We start from the raw sequence: 21,680 nt of genomic DNA, 5'->3' as shown, positions 1-21,680 counted from the left end.
CGGCGGGAGCGCCGCTGCGCTTCCCAAGCGGCGCACTATCCAGTGCGCCACTGGGCCGGCCCGATAAAGGGTAGTTTTCACTCAATGGCAGAAGTGTTTGCATCTGTCAAGGAGAATGAATGATCAGAAATACAATCTTATCAAAGAAAATTTTCAATCTAGAATAGCCAGAATATTAATCAGTTTAGCTATGTCCCACTTGACAAGCACTGTGCTTGGCAGGGAACAGCACAGAAGCTTTCCTTCCCTAGTAAGGCTAAAGGATGGTCTCTTGCTGAGGCATTTGGATTTGATTTTTCAAATCAGAACAGACCCATCCAGCTTCTGCTTGGGGCCTGCTCATCCTAATTCCAACCCATTTCTCATCATATTTGGAACATTTGTGTTCTGTATGAACCTGAATACTCATGGTACATTTTAGACATTTGGCTTTAAGGGCCAGCCTTTATTTCTTTAAATATGATAAATTTAATCAAATGGAGTTTTCTATATGGCCTATGCACTAACTAGGGGAAGTAAAGTCAGAGATACATAGTTTATCTAAACCCAAATGAGCTGGTGGGTGAATAGAATACTTAACTCTAGTCCTGTTTCTTGGTAAAGGGTCTGGGAAGGAACCCCCCTCACTTGTTCTCTCTTATTTCCTACTCCTGAGACTAAGCAGGACGTGTAGGGCATGCGGTATTTCTACCTTGGGGTGAATGTGACTGGTACAGAAAGCAGTATTTGTGACCCTCTTGGAGAAAAAGATGCTGACACTGGTTCTCTGTGCAAGCTCCCTTCTGGGGAACTTATAAGGGGCTGTGTGGAGCCTCAGGGATCTGTCCAGGGGTCTGTCCGGGGCTCAGGCCTCTTAAAATAATTCTCATCCCATTACCTCCTTTCCATTCTACTTCTGCTCCTCTGCTTCCCAAAATTGTTGTGTTAGAAATGAATACATAGTTTGGCTTGATTGCTTGGGGAGAAAAAGTTTAGTAATACCTGTCCGAGTTATGCATTTCCAATCTGATAAGGTGTGTCCTACAAATATTACCATTTTCTTTGTGCTGAAGTCAGAAAGCTTGGAAAATGCTGCTTTCAGGCCTATTCTTTGGGTCACACAAAAGCTTAAACACTCTCTCTTTCCTTTTCTTATCTTGACTAGAGGTGTACTACCTTTGGCCTTTTGTAAAAGACTGTCCTAGCAGATGTGATGGCTTGGTTGGTGTCTCCTGAGCATTGTTCCTAGCAAAGCTGTGCTGTATCTTGACTCAGTTTCATAGCTTAATGTCCCTTTTTTCATTCCATCTTGAGTTCTGTTATATTCTCCTAGCTTTGCTCTTCCTTTCCTTTTTATAAAGGATTTTATAGATGGGAGCTCACCCCAAACCCTTTCCTATAAATCAGTTCATTGCTGAAGCTACAGCAGTTGTACCCTTTGTTCTCTGCAGTTTTGTCTTTTGGCAAAATAAATCAGTGTTCCCATGACCCCCTCCTTAGGTCTGATGAATTTGCTGAACAGCTCACAGAACTCAGGGAAACACGTTTGCTGGTTCATTATAAAGGACACAGATGAAGAGACATGCAGGGTGAGGTAAGGGGGTGGGGGGTGTACGGAGCTTCTGTGCCCTCCTGGGTGTACCAGCCTCCAGGAACCTCCACGTGTTCAGCTACCCAGAAACTCTAAACCTTGTGCTCTTGGGTTTTTATGGAAGCTTCATTACGTAGGCATGATTGGAATCATGGAAAACTGTGTAGCAATGTGATTTGAAACAAAAGGGCATGATCCACTGCTAATAATAGACTGAGTGGGGAAACCCAGCAAGGCCTGTTTGTTCAGATTCTTCTTAGCCTCTATGTGAAACATTCCTCCCTCCTGAGGCAGGACACTTCTGAATTTTTTTATGGCCAGATCCAAGACAGAAAAGCAGGGGAAGATTAGAGTCCTGCCTTGGGGAGCCAGGATGAAAACCAATATCACAAAATGCAAGTGTAGAAATTCATGCTAATAATCTGTTGGGAGGTAGTCATTAAGAACAGTGTTCATTAATATTTTCTCCTTTATCTTTTCTACATTCATTTTAGAACTTGTATTAATCTTTGAGCTAAGGAAAGGCAGGTTATAATTAAGCTAAAAAATGTTTCTTTGGTTTTTCCAGATGAAAATTCTCCAGCCAACTTCTGGGATTCTAAAAACAGGGGTGTGACTGGAACACAAAAAGGGCAAATTGTGTGGAGAATTGAACCTGGGCCCTATTTCATGGAACGTAAGTAACTGAGTGTGAAATATAAGCTCATTACTGAACATTGTGTAAATATGCAGAAATCTACAAAGTTTTTCTGAATCTTACTTTGAAAGTTTTCGTTCTGATTTACATATTTATGCCATGTAGCTCTACTCTGGAAAATATATTCTTTTAGAAAATACTCATTACAGAATGTTCACATATTTTGAAAAAAGTCCGTGTGTGTGCACACTTTTATATATATACACATATAAATATATACATGTATATATACATAAATGTATACATACACAAATATATACAGTACATACATATATATTTACATATACCTTATGAATGTATGGTTTATAAATTATGCATGGTTGTTTTAATACTCCACATTTTCATATACCCTTGTAGCTATATTTCTAATTAATATATTAATTATATTAATTTTAGGAAGCAAAAGGAATAATTCAAGATTACAGTTAATTTAAGAATTTTATTTGCTTTTAGAATACTTAGTTATTATTTTTGCCAGAAGCAGAATAACTTTGCATTTGGATCCTGGCCTTTACAAAGTGTTGATGAGATCATCTGGGGCACACTGCTGGAGTTCAACTTACTAGGAATCTAAAATTGGCTACAGATAACTTAACCATTACCCGATTAATCCAATGTTATATTTGTAAATTTAAATGCTTCTGTATAGTACTTGTTTCACAGAAATATCCCATACCTTTTTATTTTGGGTGAAGGGGGTTATTTACATTTGCCACCTAGTATTATTGAGAACATAAGTAACTCAATACATTTTTGTGGGATAGAAAAAAGAATGGATGAATAAACGATTTGCTAGTTGGTCCAGGTTAACATCTACATTTACAAAATTGATTTTTATTTCTTTGGCAGCTAGCCAGTACAGGGATCTGAACATGTGACCTTGGTGTTACAAGGCTGTGCCCTAACCAACTGAGCTAACCAGCCAGCCTGATTTTTTTTAATGTAGAAATAATGGGCTCTTTAAAATTTTTCTGAGTTGTTGAACTCTGTGTAAGCGTTAAGATTTCTATATGCAAGGAATTTAATGTAAGAGAGAATGTATGTATACTAATACTTAAAGATGGTACTTATTAAACCTTAAAATAAAAGGTTTAATTAAATGGAAACCTGCTGCAAACATATCCTTATTGAAGCATATAAAACTTCTGTAATATAAAAAATTATTCCAAAAGTTTAACGTCTTATTACTTTGAATTGCCATTAAGGGCATAAGATCATTTCTTCCACCATCCTTATTGGTAGGTTAGCATTCCAGAGCTTTCTCTAATGCTGTGTTTGCACCCTAAGGAATGTCTTCTTTTCATAGTCTGATTTTCTGGCTAGATTCTCTCTTTATACCTTAAGTGGAATGTAGTTTTTAAGAGAAAATGCTCATGAAATAACAGAAAGCTAGGGTGGGGTGGGGGAGCAGAAACATACAGCATAATCACAGCTAACAGCACAACATATAGAAAAAGTTTGGAAAGAAATTTGCCAACAGGTGAATAAGATTGTTTCTGCGAGGTAGAACCATGGGTGACTTGTTTTTCTTGCCTATTTTTCTTTTTCTTTATTTTCCAACATTGGCCTAGCTGGCATGACTATCTAAGAAGTGAGGATAATGACTGATAAATAAAAATGTGAGGAAAATGGAATGGGAGATAGCTGGTTTTACTTTCAATGTGCTTTCTCCTTTGAAAGGATCCCAGGGTTTAAGGGCCAATCTAGCTGAGAAATATTTCCAACTAAACTTCAGGGGAAAAGGGAAAACCACCTTCCTGTTCAATCCAAAATGCTGAAAGCAACTAGTAATTACTGCCTATTGATGGTGTGTGCAGATTTCTATTATGGGGCTCATGCGAACACCTGGGAAGAAGTCAGTGTTACACATTGCTGTAATTTGGAACATTATGTGAGAAAAATCCCTTGACAGAGTATCTCCTTTGCCGTGATTGATATCCTCCCCCTCTGCTAAAGTGTTAGAGAATCATAATGTTCTGACTGATTAAGCTGTAGTCAAATATCTCTGTCTTGACAAATGTTTGCTCTGTATCTCACTCCAGTATTTCATAGAATGGGCTTGACAATGAAGCTGGGAATTGGGAATGAAGAAAAGAGTAGTGTTTTTTATCTTTTTCTTTGCTCCTCTAATTTTGCATCTCTACCTTAACTCTTCACACATAAAATTAGGAGTATTGTATAACATGGTTGTAAAACTGGAAATGTTCTGTAATACATTTTTTAAGGACTGAGAAAAGTAGTCTAAGTTAAAGTCCAGGACAGTGAATAGGACTTTCTGCTTTAGTATAAGCCTATCTTCATTAATCAGAATGAGGCCTCCCCCAACACACATTTCTATCCTTGCAATGTAAAAAAAAATAAATGTGGTATTTATGTCAGTGCAAAGAAGTAAAGTTCATGTCTTGTAGATGTCATTTTTTAAACCCATTGTCTGGCTAGAGCATTCTTAAGTGGACTTCACAGCATAGTGAAATTTTGCTTGAATCTCTGGAGCTGATGGAGTGGAACTTTAAAAGGAAATTGGCAGTGCGGGGGAGGTCAGACAACTTCTAAAATTCTGTATATTTTCAACCTCTGGTTTAAAAAATTTATGGTATTTAAAAATATTTGCTTTCATCTTCAGAAAGAAAATTTATTTATCTTTAGCTCATCAGAAGCCCAAACAAGGTAAATTTTTCTAAAAATTGATCTATCCAAGTTCTTGGGCAAACCAGGATTTGAGTACTATCTAGGCTATTTCTGAATGTGAGATTGCTTTTGTTTGTCTGGATAAATCTCCAGTGGGGGCAGGTGGCCCAGACTTATGTTATTACTGGGCCTACTTGAATGAATTTGAAGGACAAAGACAGGTTTAATTTTGGATAGATGATCTTCCCAGGCATTAGAGAGGAGAATCAGCTTCATCTGCACTTATTTGTCATAAGACTGTCTAATATTCCACAAGTGAGTGTGTACTCACAGAAACTGAATGAATGGGTCATCTCTGCAGTATGCATTCTTGAGTTTTAAAATCTAAGAGGTTTCTAAAGTTGTCTTGGCATGCCAGGATGTCTGTTTTATTCTATATAGTTGTAGGGGTCAAAAGAAGACCTCCCCTTCAAACCCCTGAAGGTTCATGGAAATCAATTGAGAAACATGGATTAATAGGAAAAAGAGGCATAACAAATGTTATTTTAACATATAGAATGAGAAAATCATAGAATGATTGCCCAATACCCAATTGGGTACAGATGCTTGTATACCCATCTTCACAGGGGATGAGGAGATGGAGCTGTATGAGTGAATGATTTTTAGGGGGTTCAGTGGACTTAGAGAACATACAGTGGCTTGGGACAAAGTCTTTTGGGCCCACAGAACAGATAACAATAGGTAAATGATTCTCTTCAAGAAGACAGTTGTCTGTGACAAAAGTCTGTCAAGGTGTATTGACAGACTTCAGTCTTTCTTCCTGTGATACGAGTTAAGTTAACAACAACTCAATAAAAGGACCAATGGTAACTATATTCTTCTTTGGCAGGTCTAGACATTAGGCAGATAAGGGACCAGCTTCATCCTGTGCTTTGGAGAGTGACAGAGGATTGAGAGACAGGAGGGGGCAAGGGGAGGTCAGAGAGACCTCAGGTCTCCTTCTTTATTTCAGCATGTCAAAGCACCATATTTTTGGGGTAACAGCCTCTAAGTCCTAACATAGTTTTTTATAAATTATAGTCGTTCATTCGTTCATTCATTCATTCATTAATTCATATCTGCATTTTGTCATTTCTTCATTACTTTTATCCCTCTATCCGTCTTACTCCCCAACCATCATGAAATAGTTATTGAGTGCCAATTTTGTGCCAGGTACTATTCTAGGTGCTCACTAAATCCTGGATGAATGAGTGAGCATAGTAGTAAACTATTCTAGATTGCTGTGTACTGAATTACTTTGTGATCATTAAGGATAATAACAAAACATTGATTTCATATTAATTATACAGTGTTTTCACCTATTTACCTGTCTCAGCCCTGGGAGTAGATATACGGTTAAGAAACAGTATTAGAAGTACAAACGGCGTGTGTAAGTGAGAGCCTCATATCTGAGTGGTGCTCAGGTTTGTGTCTTGCCAAAATAGATGCATATGGTTGGCTTTTTATTGGGGGAGAGGCGTTGGCCTCAGCCTCTTATTTTTACTATCAGAGCTCCTACTCTAACCTTCACTCTTCATAAGCCCCTTCCTACCAACATCAGAAGGGTCTTTTTTTGCCCTTTAAATGAGGATTTGGTGCTTTTTGTTCTTTGTCCTCATACTTTATGTATATCTGTTAGGTTTCTGCCACATCTGCATTGATATTGTCTGTCTTTTGTTTTCATGATTGTTCTTCTGAGCTTTAGCAGAGGGAAGCCTGGCCATTCCAGGCTCCATTAGCCCTTGTTAGAGAAGAGACAACTTGCAGTAACATATAAATGACAATTGAGCACATCAGTGAGAATATGGGCAAATTTCCTCAAAAGCATGAGGATTGAAATGCGTTTATTCTTAATTTGTGGTCTCTGAATAAAAGAATTATGAATAGGAACCATAATATTACCAGCGAAATAAAAGAATATAGGGCAATGGTTAAAATCATGTTTTAGAATAAATTGCAATTAGCTAACTTGTTCTATTTTAATGAAATAGAAATGATTAAAGGAAAAAGGACTTTTATATTCCATCCATCTTTATGGTTCAAAATATTTGAATTCTAGAAACTTGGGAAAAATCCAGATTTTCTAAATAGGAACAAGCTGTTAACTACTGCCTAAGTGAATCTTCTAGCTATTTGAAGTGGTGGATGAGATCCCAGTCTTTGAGGCAAAACCATTTCTTGCAGGGAATGGCTGGTAGAACCTTTTTTCAGACAAGGCTTGAAATATAATCTTATATAAATGCCTAGGGTTAATGTAGCTGAGTTGAGATTCCTTTTAAAAAATATTTTTTTTAATTTTTTAGGTAGTATATGAAAAGAGTATAATGTTAAAAAGATACAAAAAGTGAATATCTCCCCAACTTCGAAGTCCAGTCCCATTTCTCCACCCTGAAAGCAACATTGTTACCAGTGTCAGGTTATCTATCTAGAGATATTTTATTTATACACAAACCCAGAAATATATTCTTCTTTTAAACAGATGGTTAAATGATTGCTTTAAAATGCAATGTCAGAATCACGCAGTTACAGAAACCCCTTTATGGAAGAACAGGTTTGTTTCTAAAGACTGCTCGAAGTTCCTTCTACCTCCGTACCCTCCCCCACAATAAGGCCAAAGTGACATCTCACTAGAGATCACCTCCCCTTCTGTGCTGGAGATGGAGCTGGCATGCTGTTGCCCTGGGGGACGTCTTCATTTGTATTTATGAAAGTAAGTTAAAAATTTGAAAATAAAGGGCTTCTCTGTCTTGTCAGCATTTAAACAGAGGATGCCAAATCTTTATTTTAGTAACACTATAAAGAGAAAGTATCCCGAAGATTATTGAAAGGGGTTAATACATGTTCATGATTCATGACTGGCTTTAGCCACTCATGAGGGACCTCATAGAGGAGAAGATGCCACACAGGTCTTGTCCTCCTGACGCCACAGCTGGCCCAGCCGATGGTAGGTCCTTATAGGTTATACAGAGGCCTGCATGTTCATGATTCATGACTGGCTTTAGCCACTCACGAGGGACCTCATAGAGGAGAAGATGCCACACAGGTCTCGTCCTCCTGACGCCACAGCTGGCCCAGCCGATGGTAGGTCCTTATAGGTTATACAGAGGCCTTACTCTTCTTCTGGAAAATACTCTTATTTTTTTTATAGCCCAAAGGAATGAATGTATTTGTGTGTGTGTGCAAGCATTTATGTATATGCGTATGTATATATATATTTTTTTCTTTCCATAATTTGAGGCCAATAGGAGGAGATGCCTGCCACATCAGGCTGTGGGCAAACCACTTAGGGTAGGTGGGATCAGTCAATGCTCCTCAGGTAGTTACACCATTTAAAAAATTTTGAGTGATCTCCTAAAATACTAAGTAATATTTGAAGATGAAAATTCTCACTCAGAATGAGTAGTTACACCATTTAAAAATTTTTGAGTGATCTCCTAAAATACTAAGTAATATTTGAAGATGAAAATTCTCACTCAGAATGAAACATTCCTATGTTTTAAGGGGCAGAAATCTTCACTGGTGTTCTGCTGAAGGAGCCGGCTAGTTTCCATAGAAGTGCAAACAGCTCCCAGTTCTGTATAGGACTCATTTTCCCTCTGATGACCAGCCTCTGTGTGTGGTGTTGTAATGAGTGATCTGGGTATCCCCCCGTGGCTTTGCACGTCTGCAGCACAGCTCTGCAGTGTTTTTGGTGATCATGTACACAAAATCTGCTTGTTTACAATTCAAAATAAGTTTATATTATAGTTTCAAAGATTCTGATTTGTCATCTTGGTTGGAGATTTTTATTATAATAAGTAGTGAAATAATACCCAAAATGGGTCAGCTGGCAAAGATGGCCTGGTTATCAAAATCCTCCAAATAAAAATAAGCAGTTGCATTTTTTTGGTACAGTCTGTTACCTAGCTGACTATTAAAACATTAGAAAAGAGCAGATGCATCCTAACTTAAGAAGGAGTTAGGGGAAGATGTCTTATAAAAACATACTTCTCTTTGGTGAGAAGATGACCTGCTCACTCACTAACTATTGATTTGATCTATGAGGTGCTACTGCAGGCAAATTCACAGACTGCTGTTTCCCCAGCATTTAGAATGTGATACTAATGAGCTTACGTCCACAAAATTCAACCACCATGCATGTCACCAAGCTTTGTTCTGCTCTGGCAGTCCTTGTGCATGTTACATAGGTTTGTTCTTGCAGAATACATGCTATTGGTCTTGAAGAAAGTAAGTGGGAGAGTACGGTTTGCTCATATCTATCCAGCTATTACCATGTCAAAAATAACCAAAAACCTGTGTTGGTGTTCAAGAAAGCCATTTGCAGAGGTGCTCTCAAGGAGGCAAAGTGGTAGCAAAGCCAGAATTCCTACACAGGTCATCTTGTTGTTCCTCAAACCAGCACGCGCATTCCTGCTTCCCTGCTTTTGCCAGTCCTTATTCCTGACTCTCTCTAACCCCATTTTTCTCATCCTTAAGACTGATTTGTTCCGTGACGCCTTTCTGACTCCGCCATGTCCTCAGCAATCTTCTCCATGGTATCTGCTCTTCTAACGGGTCTCCATGGTATCTGCTCTTCTAGCGGGGACCTTTCTTTTTTAGTGTCTGTCTTCTGTATTTTTGTCCTCCTGGGATTGTCATCTCATTTTTGATCACCATAAAACGCCTGCTAGGCCAGAAACCTTTCGTTGATTTCTCTGCACTGTCTGTCTGGCACAGTGCTGGGCATGTATTGTGGTGTGTATATAGTTAAAATCTTTTAATCAATGATGCAAACTAAATTGTGAATTACTGGACAGTAATTAATAGAAAGACTCAATATTTTACCCCATGATGGAATTTTTTTGAGATTTAGTATTTGGTCATTGATAGGAAGAGTGTAGAGATATCAATTCCTGGAAGAGAATTTTTCTTTAGTTATTATATCTTTTTCTTAAAATAAGCAAACCAACTACTCTGTAGGAGGTCATTGGCTCAGGCAGGGAAGTCAGCAGAAGATTGACTTCCTTGGGGAAATGCATAGAGCAGCCCAACTTTAATAATTCAGGTGAAAGAAGAACTCCCTCCTGCAGCCTAGGACTCTCCCTCCGATGCCTGCCCATCAGCGTCATTGCCTATATAGAGTGGCTCCTTGGGAAAAATGCATCTTGCAGCAACACTTCAGTGACTCAGACACTCTGCATACAGAGAAATTCCGGTGACCATGGGTTTATCTTTGACATACTTTGGCTTTATGCTCTTTAAGATTGTAGTTCCCCAAAATCATAGCTGGCATATGTATTGCTTTTTATCAAGCTTGAATTATCAGAACAAAATTTATAAACTGGATGTCCATATGCTTTGATATATATATACACACATATACATATATACACACAGACGTGTGTGTGTGTGTATGTATCAGTGGTTCCTAGATTAGATCCCTGTCTTTTTTTTTTTTTTTTCCCTTTTTGTCTTTTTTCGTGTCCGGCAACGGATTGCAACCCTCAGTGTCGTGCCCATACCGGACCGGGACCGGCAACGGGATCGCAACCCTCGGTGTTGCTCCCGCACCTCGCTCAGCCAGTGAGCGGGACCCCGTCTGTACATGGGATCCGAACCCTCGGCGGGAGCGCCACCGCACTCTCAAGCGGCGCCACCAGGCCGGCCCTAGATCCCTGTCTTGTAGATGCATTTAAATCACTTGGAAAATTAAGTGATACAGATTTATAGACTCTATCACTGGAAAACCTACTACAGTATACTTGCATAGTTTGTTAGACAGCTTTTTCTCTATTTCCATTGATGGCTACTGTTTGTCCATATTGTAGAGGTTAGGAGTGAAGGCTTTGGAATCAGACAGATTGAGTTTGAGTCCTGACTCTGTCAGTTCCAGTTTGTTTGGCCTACAGCAAACCTCAACACCTCCTCTGTAATATGGGGGCAGGAGTTTCTGCCTCCCAAGGTTGATGTGAGGATTAAATAACATAAACACGAGATGTAACACTATGTCTGGCACATTGTGGAGCACCTCAATGAATGTTAGCTAGTCTTATTATCACTACGCTATTCCCATTTTGTTTTGTTGTTTTTGTGCATCATTTTTCTGATATGTTTGAGATTTTATTAGAAAGTTTCAGATAAACATATAAAATCAAGCAGTAATTGGTATAACCTGTTGCCTCTGATTGAAAAAGAAGAGTCATTCAAAGAGTCATGAGTAGGGTTGCCTGATAGGTGGTATGGTGCATTTCTTCAGCTGATTCCTAAATGACTTGTTTTAAATTCTAGTTTTTCTCCAATTGCTTTGCAGCGGAGATAAAAATCTGTTTTAAATACTACCACGGCATTAGTGGAGCCCTGCGAGCCACGACCCCCTGCATCACCGTGAAGAACCCAGCTGTGATGGTGAGTGCCCTTGCTGTGGCCTCCTCATGAGGTCCACGCAGGGACTAGGTTTCTATTTTTGCCTGTGCAGCCCTGCCAGGGTTATGAGGAACAATGGAAAGGAAATGCATAACAGTGTGGTCGCTGTTTCACCAAAGGAAATAACTTACAAGGCTGGCACACCTGAATCCGTAATACAAATCAGTGGAAAAATATGGTTTGGATTATAATAGTTCTGTGTGAAGTCAACTCTTCAGGGAACCCACTCATGAAGCACAGTCGTGAGTGCCCCACCACTGGAGGGTTTTAAACTTAGTCTGGGTGACCAGCTGGTAGGAAACAGTGGTGTTGCATCTTATGTGAATGTAATTTACATGAATTCAGTGAGTAAAAGAGAAAAATAAACCTTTTAAATAGTGGGTGATTCTATCTGCTACTCAATCCAAAGAGCTTTTGCCCTAAACAGAGGGTGAGATGAGAGTCACAAATGTGCTATTGCCTCAGGAGGTCTTAAGGCTGGATCCTTCTCAGTGCCGAGTTGGGGACTAGTGTCTAAACACACTGCATATATTTTTGGTAAAACATAGTCAGTCCATGGAAGCCAACTTCTTCATCAGGACTTGAAGAATCATCTATCTAATTTACTTTTGGTTGAAACTGGTTGTGTTGGACTTTTGAAAGAAAGCATGTCCATTTCCAACATGGCACTTTCTTGAGGATTATTTTTCACAATTTTTGTGAATTTTCACTCAATAAACAAACTTTAGAATCTAACAGTCTCTCAGTAGACGGCTCTGTTGTACATGGGTGGTTGGATACAGATGGTTTGGAGAGATTCTTTGAGCCTAGGATATGTAAATTATTGCAATTTTTATTAGTCATTAATAAGAATGAAGTAATGGAAGTGTAGAAAAATATTAACTCTGATAATACAGAATCTTCAAAACATTGTATGTGGGGGTGTGTATATATTTATGTATTTATAAGTGCTTGTATTTTTGGAAATAGGGAAGTGGCCAGGTTGAAATTTAGAAAGTAATCTCTGCAGATGGCATTTTGAAGTTGTCCAGACTCACTCTGTGCTGTCTCTGATAGTGCCTGTGCCTCTGAATCAAGCAGTCTTTCCCTTTCAGTGATTCATTCAAACAAATGTTCATTAGATGCCTGCTAAATGCCAGGCATTGTGCCCAACACTAGAGAAGAAATGATGGGAAAAAAATAGTCCTTGATCTTATTGGTCTGGTGGGGGAGAGAGACATCAATCATATTATGTTACATTTATTTGAGTGATAATTGTATGAGGGGGAGTGAAATGGGGCTATAAGAGCACATACTAGTTGGATTTATTCTGTTCAGGAAAGTCCTGTAATGCTTCCCTGAATAAAGTGTGTCTGAGGGACCATCCGAAGGATGAATACATAGGTAAAGAGGGGAGGATTTCAGGCAGAAGGAACAGTATGTGCAAAATCCTCAACCTCTAAGTACTCTGCTCACATTGGAATTATATTTGAGTTCCCATTGTAGAAAACATAATGTAGGATATAAAAGAATAGCCTACATTTACTATACAAGACTTTGAAGGTCACCAGGAGATTAACAATTGTTAACTACAAAATCTGCCATGTCACATAGTAAGCACTGGAACAGGCCTTGCTCTAATTAATATTCTAAAAAGAAAAGTTACAAAACTGGAAGAGTGGAGCTGTTTATAATAAAACCTTTGAAAAATTCATTGTACATGAAATTAGACAATAGCTTTCAAATGTGATAAAGCACTTTTTTTGAATTCAGATTTTTTTTTTAGACTTGGGCAGTTTCAATACCCAGATATCACTGAAGGCAATGGGAGTTTACAGCCCAGTGAACACCGATTTTATTCCATTGATTTTGCATTAAGATCACTCTGTCAAACCCTGTGGAGAGTTTGGAGAGAATTAATTTACTTCAAAGAGGTTTTAGAGCACCTTACAAGCTTCATAGATACAGCATTGGCAATCAGAATAGAATATTTTGGTTCAAAGACTGATGAATTGAATTAGTGGTCAATGAATTTCTGACCAAGCTTGAGAGAGTTGGATCTGTATCCAGAATTGAAAGGCTGTGCCACACTGACACGTCATTTTGGGGTCAGCACTGTGTTTCTATGACAACATGATGGAGACCTAAGTATATGACATGTGTTTAGTTGTTGAGACTTATGAACAGCGTTGAGAATTGAAAGGCTGTGCCACACTGACACGTCATTTTGGGGTCAGCACTGTGTTTCTATGACATGATGGAGACCTAAGTATATGACATGTGTTTAGTTGTTGAGACTTATGAACAGCGTTGATATTCACCAAGCCCACTTACTATGATTATACCACAGCCATATGCAAAGGATAGACCTGGAAAAGTAACTGAGAAATTCCACAAGGAAGGAAATGAGCTGCTGTCCTAATCGTATGGTCTCATTTCTCACATATCCTTTTGTAATGAATCAAGGATAAAAAAAAAATATTTTCTTCTCTGTCATTTGTATTTTGACGTCATTGTCATTTATCAGAGTACACAGTGATATGTGTCTCAGAGACTTGGAACAGGAAATCCTTTGGCTTCAGGGACAGATTAAGGTTCCCATCACTCACTACCATGTATTGTTTCAACAGTTGGTTGACAGTGTTGCTTCTGAGTTTTCCTGGAATGAATCTATGGAGTGAGTTTATTTAAAAACCTCTCTCTAAACATTGAGTGCAGATGTGTTTATTATTCCTAATGCCCCTGCATCTAGTGGTAAGGTTTGGTCTTTCCTGGCTTTATTGCAATGAATGAGAAAATTGAATTCTTTGAGTATTATTTCAGGTGAGCATTTTGCTAAAGTTGTCAAGCAAGACCTTTTTCTGTGAATTCTTTGAGAATTGTTTCAGATTAGCCTTTTTCCAGACAGTGACTTACATTTTAAAAATGAATGTTACAAGACATTTTCTTTTTTTTCTCGTAAATTCTTATACTATTTTAAATAGATTTTAAATGAAGACAGGCTATGAATCTTTTTTGTCTCATTTAACTCGCTTAGCATGAGTACCCATAGCAGGCAGAGATGTCATGTTCTTGGGGTGGCATGTGGTCTATCTGTGGTGAGGCCACAGTTTCTTGAAGTCTGCCTGTGCCCAGCACTATTGCTGAGTGTCTGTCTTGGTTGTAGTCTGCACTGTTTCAGTATAGTCCAGGGTCATGTGTAGTGAAAGCAGGATCAGATAGTCACAGCCATCAGATGTCTGGCCAGTTTGCTGCTGCCTCTGCTCCAGTTAATCGGGAATGATGACTTAGGGAGTGCAATACAATATAGCAAACCACACATATTTGTTGAGAGCCAACTCTGTGATCATCAAGGAGTTGGTTCTATGGATGGAATAAAATAAAAATACCCGGATGATACCCTGGTATATTGCAGATGACATGTGAAGCAATAGGAAGCAGTTAAGTGTCACACAAAATAGTCTTGACTAAGGTACAGGAATTACAGAGAAGGCAGTAGAAATTTATATTTTGAAATTTGAATGGAATTTCTTTGTAATGTTTCAACTTTGCTTGCATTAGTGATGTTATCTTATCCCCTGGTGGTGTGTGATTTTTACAGGAGCACATAACATAAGTAGGTTGATTCATATTTTTAGGGAATTTTGAAGCTTATTTTTTAAATTTTGGATAAAGATTAAATTTAAGAATGACCCTTTCTCTTGCCTCCGAGAATCTGCTTTTGTGTCTCTGTTCCAAGATTTGGAAATAAAAAGACATATGTTACAATATGAGTTTGATATAAAAATCATTTCATTTGCAAACATATGTGGTTCCCCAGGAAGATTTAGTAGCATCATATTCCTATGAAACTTCAGATACGTGGTTTTTTCCTTCTTCAGATGGGGGCAGAAGGCATGGAGGGAAGTGCTTCAGGAAGTCTGCATTCTCGGAAACTCGTTAGCTTTACATTGTCAGGTAAGAACGTCTTTAAAATGGTATCCAGTTTGAAAGTGTGTAATTTCAACGGTATGAGTAGTCATTTCATTCTACAGATTCTCATATATGATATGTGAACTAGTTTTTTCTTTTTTTTTGGTCATACTTCTGGAAATTCGAGTATATCACTTACCATGGTAAAATTAGATTGTGAATATAAATTCAGAAATTATTTCTTTTTTTTTTTTTTTTCCTTTTTGTCTTTTTTCGTGTCCAGCAACGGATCACAACCCTCAGTGTCGCGCCTGTACCGGACCGGGACCGGCAACGGGATCGCAACCCTCGGTGTTGCTCCCACACCTCGCTCAGCCAGTGAGCAGGAACCAGTCTGTATGTGGGATCCGAACCCTCGGCAGGAGCGTCACCGCGCTCCCAAGCGGCGCACTGTAGCAGTGCGCCACCGGGCCGGCCCCAGAAATTATTTCTTCTACCAAGTTTTCTGGTGATAAAAAGACTAAAAACTATATGTAGTTACTTAAAAAAAAACTGTAATGTAACATATACTAATCCCTCTGAGGAGGTTTCATTATCAAAAACAACTTATGCCTACCTCAGCTAGAGAAAAGAAAAATTTGAGGACAAAGGAGATAAAGCTAAGAGATGCTTTTTCTGTGGAGGAATACACATAAAATTTGGAAAGTGAATGACAATTTTTTTGTTTGTTTGTTTTCTGGTTAGTAAAATATTCTTATTGCTTGTGTGTTTATCATGCAATTAAAACACTGCTTTTCACGTTATGAGTTGGTACTCATTTGCAATTTGTTAGTTTGATTTAGTTGAAACCAGCAATTTTTAAATAAAAGAATGGAATAATATCAGAGTTTACCACTAAACTGAAATTTACATAAAATAAATTGTATACATTTATATAAAAATAAATTTGTACAAATTTATACAAAATAAATTTAAACTGAGTTTATACAAACAAATTTTTCACACAGAAAAATATACATCCCAATGTATGCGTGTACTAGGTATCAATGTAAAATGTATTTCATAAGTGACATAAGTCACTGTTAAAAAAGTTTGAAATCCACTGATTATCAAAAAAATGAATTGGCAGTCATAAAGTAAAGAATAGTGTAAGCAAATCAGCATTTGAAATGGACTTTTAAAACAGGCAACTGTACTACAGTACATACAGAATAAAGTCTGTCACTGTAAGGTGTTTTGTTTTCATTTTTCTGTAGGTGTAATGCTTCCAAAACTTAAATTAGATCTACTTTTCTTGACTGCAGAAAAAAATGTTGTGAATGGCAAAAGCGAAAGTTAGAAGACCTGTTCTTGTACCAGACACTTCCACAATGGATAATTGTCACACATGACGAAAGTGTGCACGTCAGTACATTGCTGGTCCATGGCCTTCCGAGGATCTGTGTTTGTTTTTGCACGTTCCTTTGCCCTGCCCCTCCCCCGGCCCCAGTGAGGTTGCTTATTGTGAAGACCTTTTATGCTTGGTTCTCTGATGAATCTCAGCAGTTGTAAACTGGTGCTTTCAAATTTGGCTAATAAATGTGTTTTGCTTGGAACCCTCAGGGTTTTAAAACTATCTAGTCATTTAGAAGGGCACTTAAAAGCAAGTGAAAACTTGTAGCATTATTAAATTGACAGTAAAATGTAGATGCTGCATTTAACGATGACTACAAAGTTTATAAAGTGTCATGAATGGGGACTGCAAGGCTAGTGAGATGACAGCAGCCTCTCTGAAGTGCTTGTCTACTTCACTTGTCTTTTATTTCTCCCATTGGTTTTCATATCAAAGGTCTTACTATATTTCATGTGGTGTTCTTACATCAGGTCCTCTTGGTTGAAGTTTTCAGTATTCGCTGACATATTGAACTACCCCCCTCTTCTGCCAGTTTGTGTCATTGGGCAGTCCTGGGCTGTTTTCATTACATGCGTCTGGGCCATGAGTTCTTGTGGGCCATTCATGAGCCTCCTCCAGAGAATGCTCCCTAGGGAATAAGGCTCTGTGGGCAATCCCAGGACACTTCTGTCTTTCTCAGAAAGACCTTTTGTTTCAGGAATGGGCTTGCATGGGATGACCCTCATGAACACCTATAATTTAGGGTCATTGGTATGGTCTGTTACTCAGCTATCTGGGTAATCTAAAGGTCTTTGGAGGTTCAGGGACCATGCACAGAATTCTTATCTGAACCAGAGTGTTCAGGACCTGTTTAGACTGATCATAACCTCCTTAAGTTGTCTAGAAACAGTTTCTTCTCCCAAAAGTTTTCAAGATTGCTTAGCACCCAGGCCTGCTTTATTCAAACTGATATTCTCAGAAAGGCATTGGGGAGCCAGTGGAGCCAGCTTTATTTCCTGACATTTTTGTATCTCTTAGCCTGACCACTTAAAAAATATTAGTATTGGGCCGGCCCGGTGGTGCACTGCTACAGTGCACCGCTTGGGAGCACGGCGGCGCTCCCGCCGAGGGTTCGGATCCCACATACAGACCGGTTCCCGCTCACTGGCTGAGCGAGGGGCGGGCGCAGCACCGAGGGTTGCTATCCCGTTGCCGGTCCCGGTCCGGTACGGGCGTGACACTGAGGGTTGAGGTCTGTTGCTGGACACGAAAAAAGACAAAAAAACCCCAAAAAACAAACAAAAAAATATTAGTATCCTCACTAAATGAACTTAGCCAGGATTTTTAATAGCTACCAAAAACAAACAAAAAAATATTAGTATCCTCACTAAATGAACTTAGCCAGGATTTTTAATAGCTCATGTAGTGGGAAACAACTTGTGAATCTAAGGTGAATGATAGGACATTCATCAAATATTTACTTTACAGGCTACAGAAAGAGTAAACACACAATTATTTAATATAGCAGGTAGCATTCACTTTTTAGAAATATTTCTGGTCTACTTATTTCTCCTAACATTCATCACATTTACGGGATATACATGACATTTTAAATGTGACACAAATGAATGTTAGCTCTGAAGTTTCATCTATTAAATTTACTTCAAACTCATTTTTACATATATTTAGAAGATTCGATTTCTCTCATGAAGGAATATGTTTCTTGGTAGACTGATTATTAAGGATTTCTCTCAAGACATTGTCTGAAATTCTGGTTGCCAAATTCCTTTGCCCTAGGAAAAAGGTGGAGAAGATGCATGTGTTGGAATGAAAAGTTTTCCCAGAAAAAGTCAGTTTAGGGGTGTGAGGGGGTAGTGAAGGTTTGGCTTCATTTTTGCAGCCTGTTAGGAGATCCTTCTGCTGGAATTACTGCCATAACCCATTTGTCGTTAACATCTAGCTGAGCAATCATCGTGTCAATAACTTTTCTATTGTTTTACTGTACAGTTTCTGTTTTAGAGCTTCCTGTGTAAGAACAAATAGTCTCTGAGCTGCTGTTTTAATCAGGATGTATTTCCTTCTTCCTTCTGTCCCTTTTGTCCTCCCTCCTCTTCTCTCTTTATCCCTCCCTCCTTCTCTGTCTCTTTCTTTTTTTAAAGATCTTAGGGCAGTTGGGCTAAAGAAAGGGATGTTCTTCAATCCTGACCCTTATCTTAAGATGTCCATTCAGCCAGGGAAAAAGAGCAGCTTCCCCACCTGTGCCCACCATGGGCAGGAGAGACGGTCAACTATCATCAGTAACACCACCAATCCAATTTGGCACCGAGAGGTAAGATGATCCTCAGAGGTCTTAGTAGGTCAGCCGAGTGTATCTCTTTCCTCTGGACTCTGTGCATTCTTGAAGTGTTTATGAGTGTGGGCAAGATGGTTGAGGTGTTGGAAAGAAGGTACAATGACAATGAGCTTCTTCTGTCTGGCCAGAGCCAGGTCTAAGGTGAGACAAGTGAGGTACTCACCTCAGGGCACAATTTAAGGGGCCACTAAAAAACTCAGTAATCAAAATAAATATCAATGCAATTTTTAAAAAAATTAATGCAAAAAATTCTTGGTGAACAAGACATCGAAATTTTAAATAAGGACAGGATCAGTAACATTGCCTTGCAAAGCCTTGGTGGAGCCTGAGACAAAAGGAAAAATCAGTAATACTGCTGCTGATTTTATTTAAATTTTTCATATTTCGTTTTAGCATGTATTCAGTACAAATGAAAGAAATTTTTTTCTCCACAGGCTTTGGCAAATGTTTTATGTATTTCTAGATTTTCGTTAGCTAGATGAGCTATTCAAGGAGTTGTCATCCTGAGTGAAGCCAGATTGTGTTGATGGTAGTTTAGACTTCCTCACAGCTACATTATTTCTCCACAGGCTTTGGCAAATGTTTTATGTATTTCTAGATTTTCGTTAGCTAGATGAGCTATTCAAGGAGTCGTCATCCTGAGTGAAGCCAGATTGTGTTGATGGTAGTTTAGACTTCCTCACAGCTACATTATGCTACCAGTCATCTTAGTGCACCCTAGCAGTGAAATCAAACAAGGGGTTTTCTCATTAGAACTATGGAAAGTCAAAGAATGAACAAGGAACATCATTTCTCACCAAGTGAGCAAAGCATGAGCTCTCCCTCCACTTCTCAGGGATCAGAAGCACATTGCACATACTAGTGTTAAAATGTTTCTGGGTAAACTGTTACTGGCATAGGACTCACACAATTAATTAGAACATACCGTAAGTGTTTAATGACAACGATATGTTAAACAATGTTCTAGAAATATTTAACTGGAAAGAGAGACTTAAGAGGATCTAAAACCAGTTGGAGAAATGAGACTTGCCGGCACAGCAAGTGTTTCTCCTGGCAGTAGCTAAGATCGTCTTACTGGACAAATATTACTTGTATTCTTATACTTGGGTTAAAACACTACTTAGGATTTTGTAATGGTAAATAACTCTTAAAGGCACATGCTAATCTAACACATTTCAAAGCCTAGAAGACATAAGATGTATCTTAATTCTCAATATGAGCTCTAGAAGGTGCATAATGGTATGGTAATGAAACAATTTAAACTCAGCTTTCTGTTCTAAGCAAGTGCTTTTTTTCCAGTAAGCAGAATGCTAAATTGAATGGCCCTTTAGAGAACTTTAATTGTTATAATTAGATAAACTTAGTGGCACCTAAGTTTGCTTGCTAGTACTATTTACATCATTTTTGCATGGATACTGTCAGAGAAGGAGTGAAATGATTTAGTTAGACCCCTGGCTCCATCAGTTACTTATCCTGAGATTCTCATTTTTAAAAAGAAAATTTGGGGCTGGCCAGTAAGTTAGAGTGTGATGTTACAACACCAAGGTCAAGGGTTTGGATCCCTGTACTGGCCAGCTACCAAAAAGAAAAAAGAAAAATTTATCTTTGTTTAGATAAATGAAGATAATATATATAAAAGTCTTTGTAAATGAGTAAAGCTCTTTATAATTATTTTATGTCCTTATCGATATTCAAATAGTTTTCTCCAATGTCATTCTTAACTGAAAGCAACAAAGCCGATCTTATATCTTAACCTCATACTTTTGTTTTCCTATCTCAGAAGAAATGAACTTCTGTGCCTTTTAAACATAAGTAATAATGAAATAGTTTTCTCCAATGTCATTCTTAACTGAAAGCAACAAAGCCGATCTTATATCTTAACCTCCTACTTTTGTTTTCCTATCTCAGAAGAAATGAACTTCTGTGCCTTTTAAACATAAGTAATAATTCCTTCCATTTAAACATTGTTTTGTTTTATTTATCAGGGAAACCACACTATTCTGTAGATGTTTCTACCTTGATCACTAAGGAAAGGAGTATTTTAAATTATGTTTCACAACTTCAAAATCCCATGAGATTAGGAATTAAAATTGTTGCTAATCAAATATAAAACATCCTATAACAGGATATTAAATATCAAAGAATTAAGATACACTAGATGTAAATGAATTAAGACATGCTAAAATTGTATTGTGCATGATTTAATATTTGATGACATCTCCTTAAACTGTCAAACCAGGAAAGGCTGCATGATTGACTGACAGGGCTTCTGTTGTCACACAGATCCTTAACTGTTGCTTTCTAATTATTGTGAATGTTAGTCATTCTGTATGAATAAAGCATTGACAATAGCTGCAGATATTTTTAGCAATGTAGATGCTGTATGTCATTAGAATTTAAGAGATACCTTTTCCTATAATAATTAAATGGTATAATATCATATTTGTCTTTCTTTTAAACCAACATGTAATTGTTTTTGTTTTTAGAAATATTCCTTTTTTGCACTTCTTACTGATGTCTTAGAAATCGAAATTAAAGACAAATTTGCCAAGAGCCGTCCTATCATCAAGCGTTTTCTGGGGAAACTAACCATTCCAGTCCAGAGGCTGCTGGAGCGACAAGCCATCGGGTAATCAGCCCTACGTTTAGGGATCTTGTTAAGATTAATTTGTACAGAAACAACAGAAATGATACTTGGTGGTCCTAGCACTTTTCTTACTGATAAGAA

The 21,680-nt window shown here is 38.2% G+C and overlaps 1 protein-coding gene across 1 annotated transcript in view; it reads left to right on the top strand.

Moving 5' to 3' along the window:
* HECW2 (HECT, C2 and WW domain containing E3 ubiquitin protein ligase 2) overlaps window positions 1-21,680 on the top strand; it is a 145,092-nt gene that overhangs the window by 5,611 nt on the left and 117,801 nt on the right. The window contains exons 2-6 of the mRNA XM_008563299.1: window positions 2,139-2,246; window positions 11,224-11,318; window positions 15,197-15,272; window positions 18,759-18,928; window positions 21,439-21,581. Of these exons, the coding sequence (XP_008561521.1) occupies window positions 2,139-2,246; window positions 11,224-11,318; window positions 15,197-15,272; window positions 18,759-18,928; window positions 21,439-21,581 (592 nt within the window). The remainder of the gene's footprint in view (window positions 1-2,138; window positions 2,247-11,223; window positions 11,319-15,196; window positions 15,273-18,758; window positions 18,929-21,438; window positions 21,582-21,680) is intronic.

This window comes from Galeopterus variegatus, unplaced genomic scaffold (genome assembly GCF_000696425.1).
Source record: "Galeopterus variegatus unplaced genomic scaffold, G_variegatus-3.0.2 Scaffold172, whole genome shotgun sequence".
In the NCBI taxonomy this organism is placed as follows: domain Eukaryota; kingdom Metazoa; phylum Chordata; class Mammalia; order Dermoptera; family Cynocephalidae; genus Galeopterus; species Galeopterus variegatus.
This window is presented reverse-complemented; position numbering and strand designations above follow the sequence as displayed.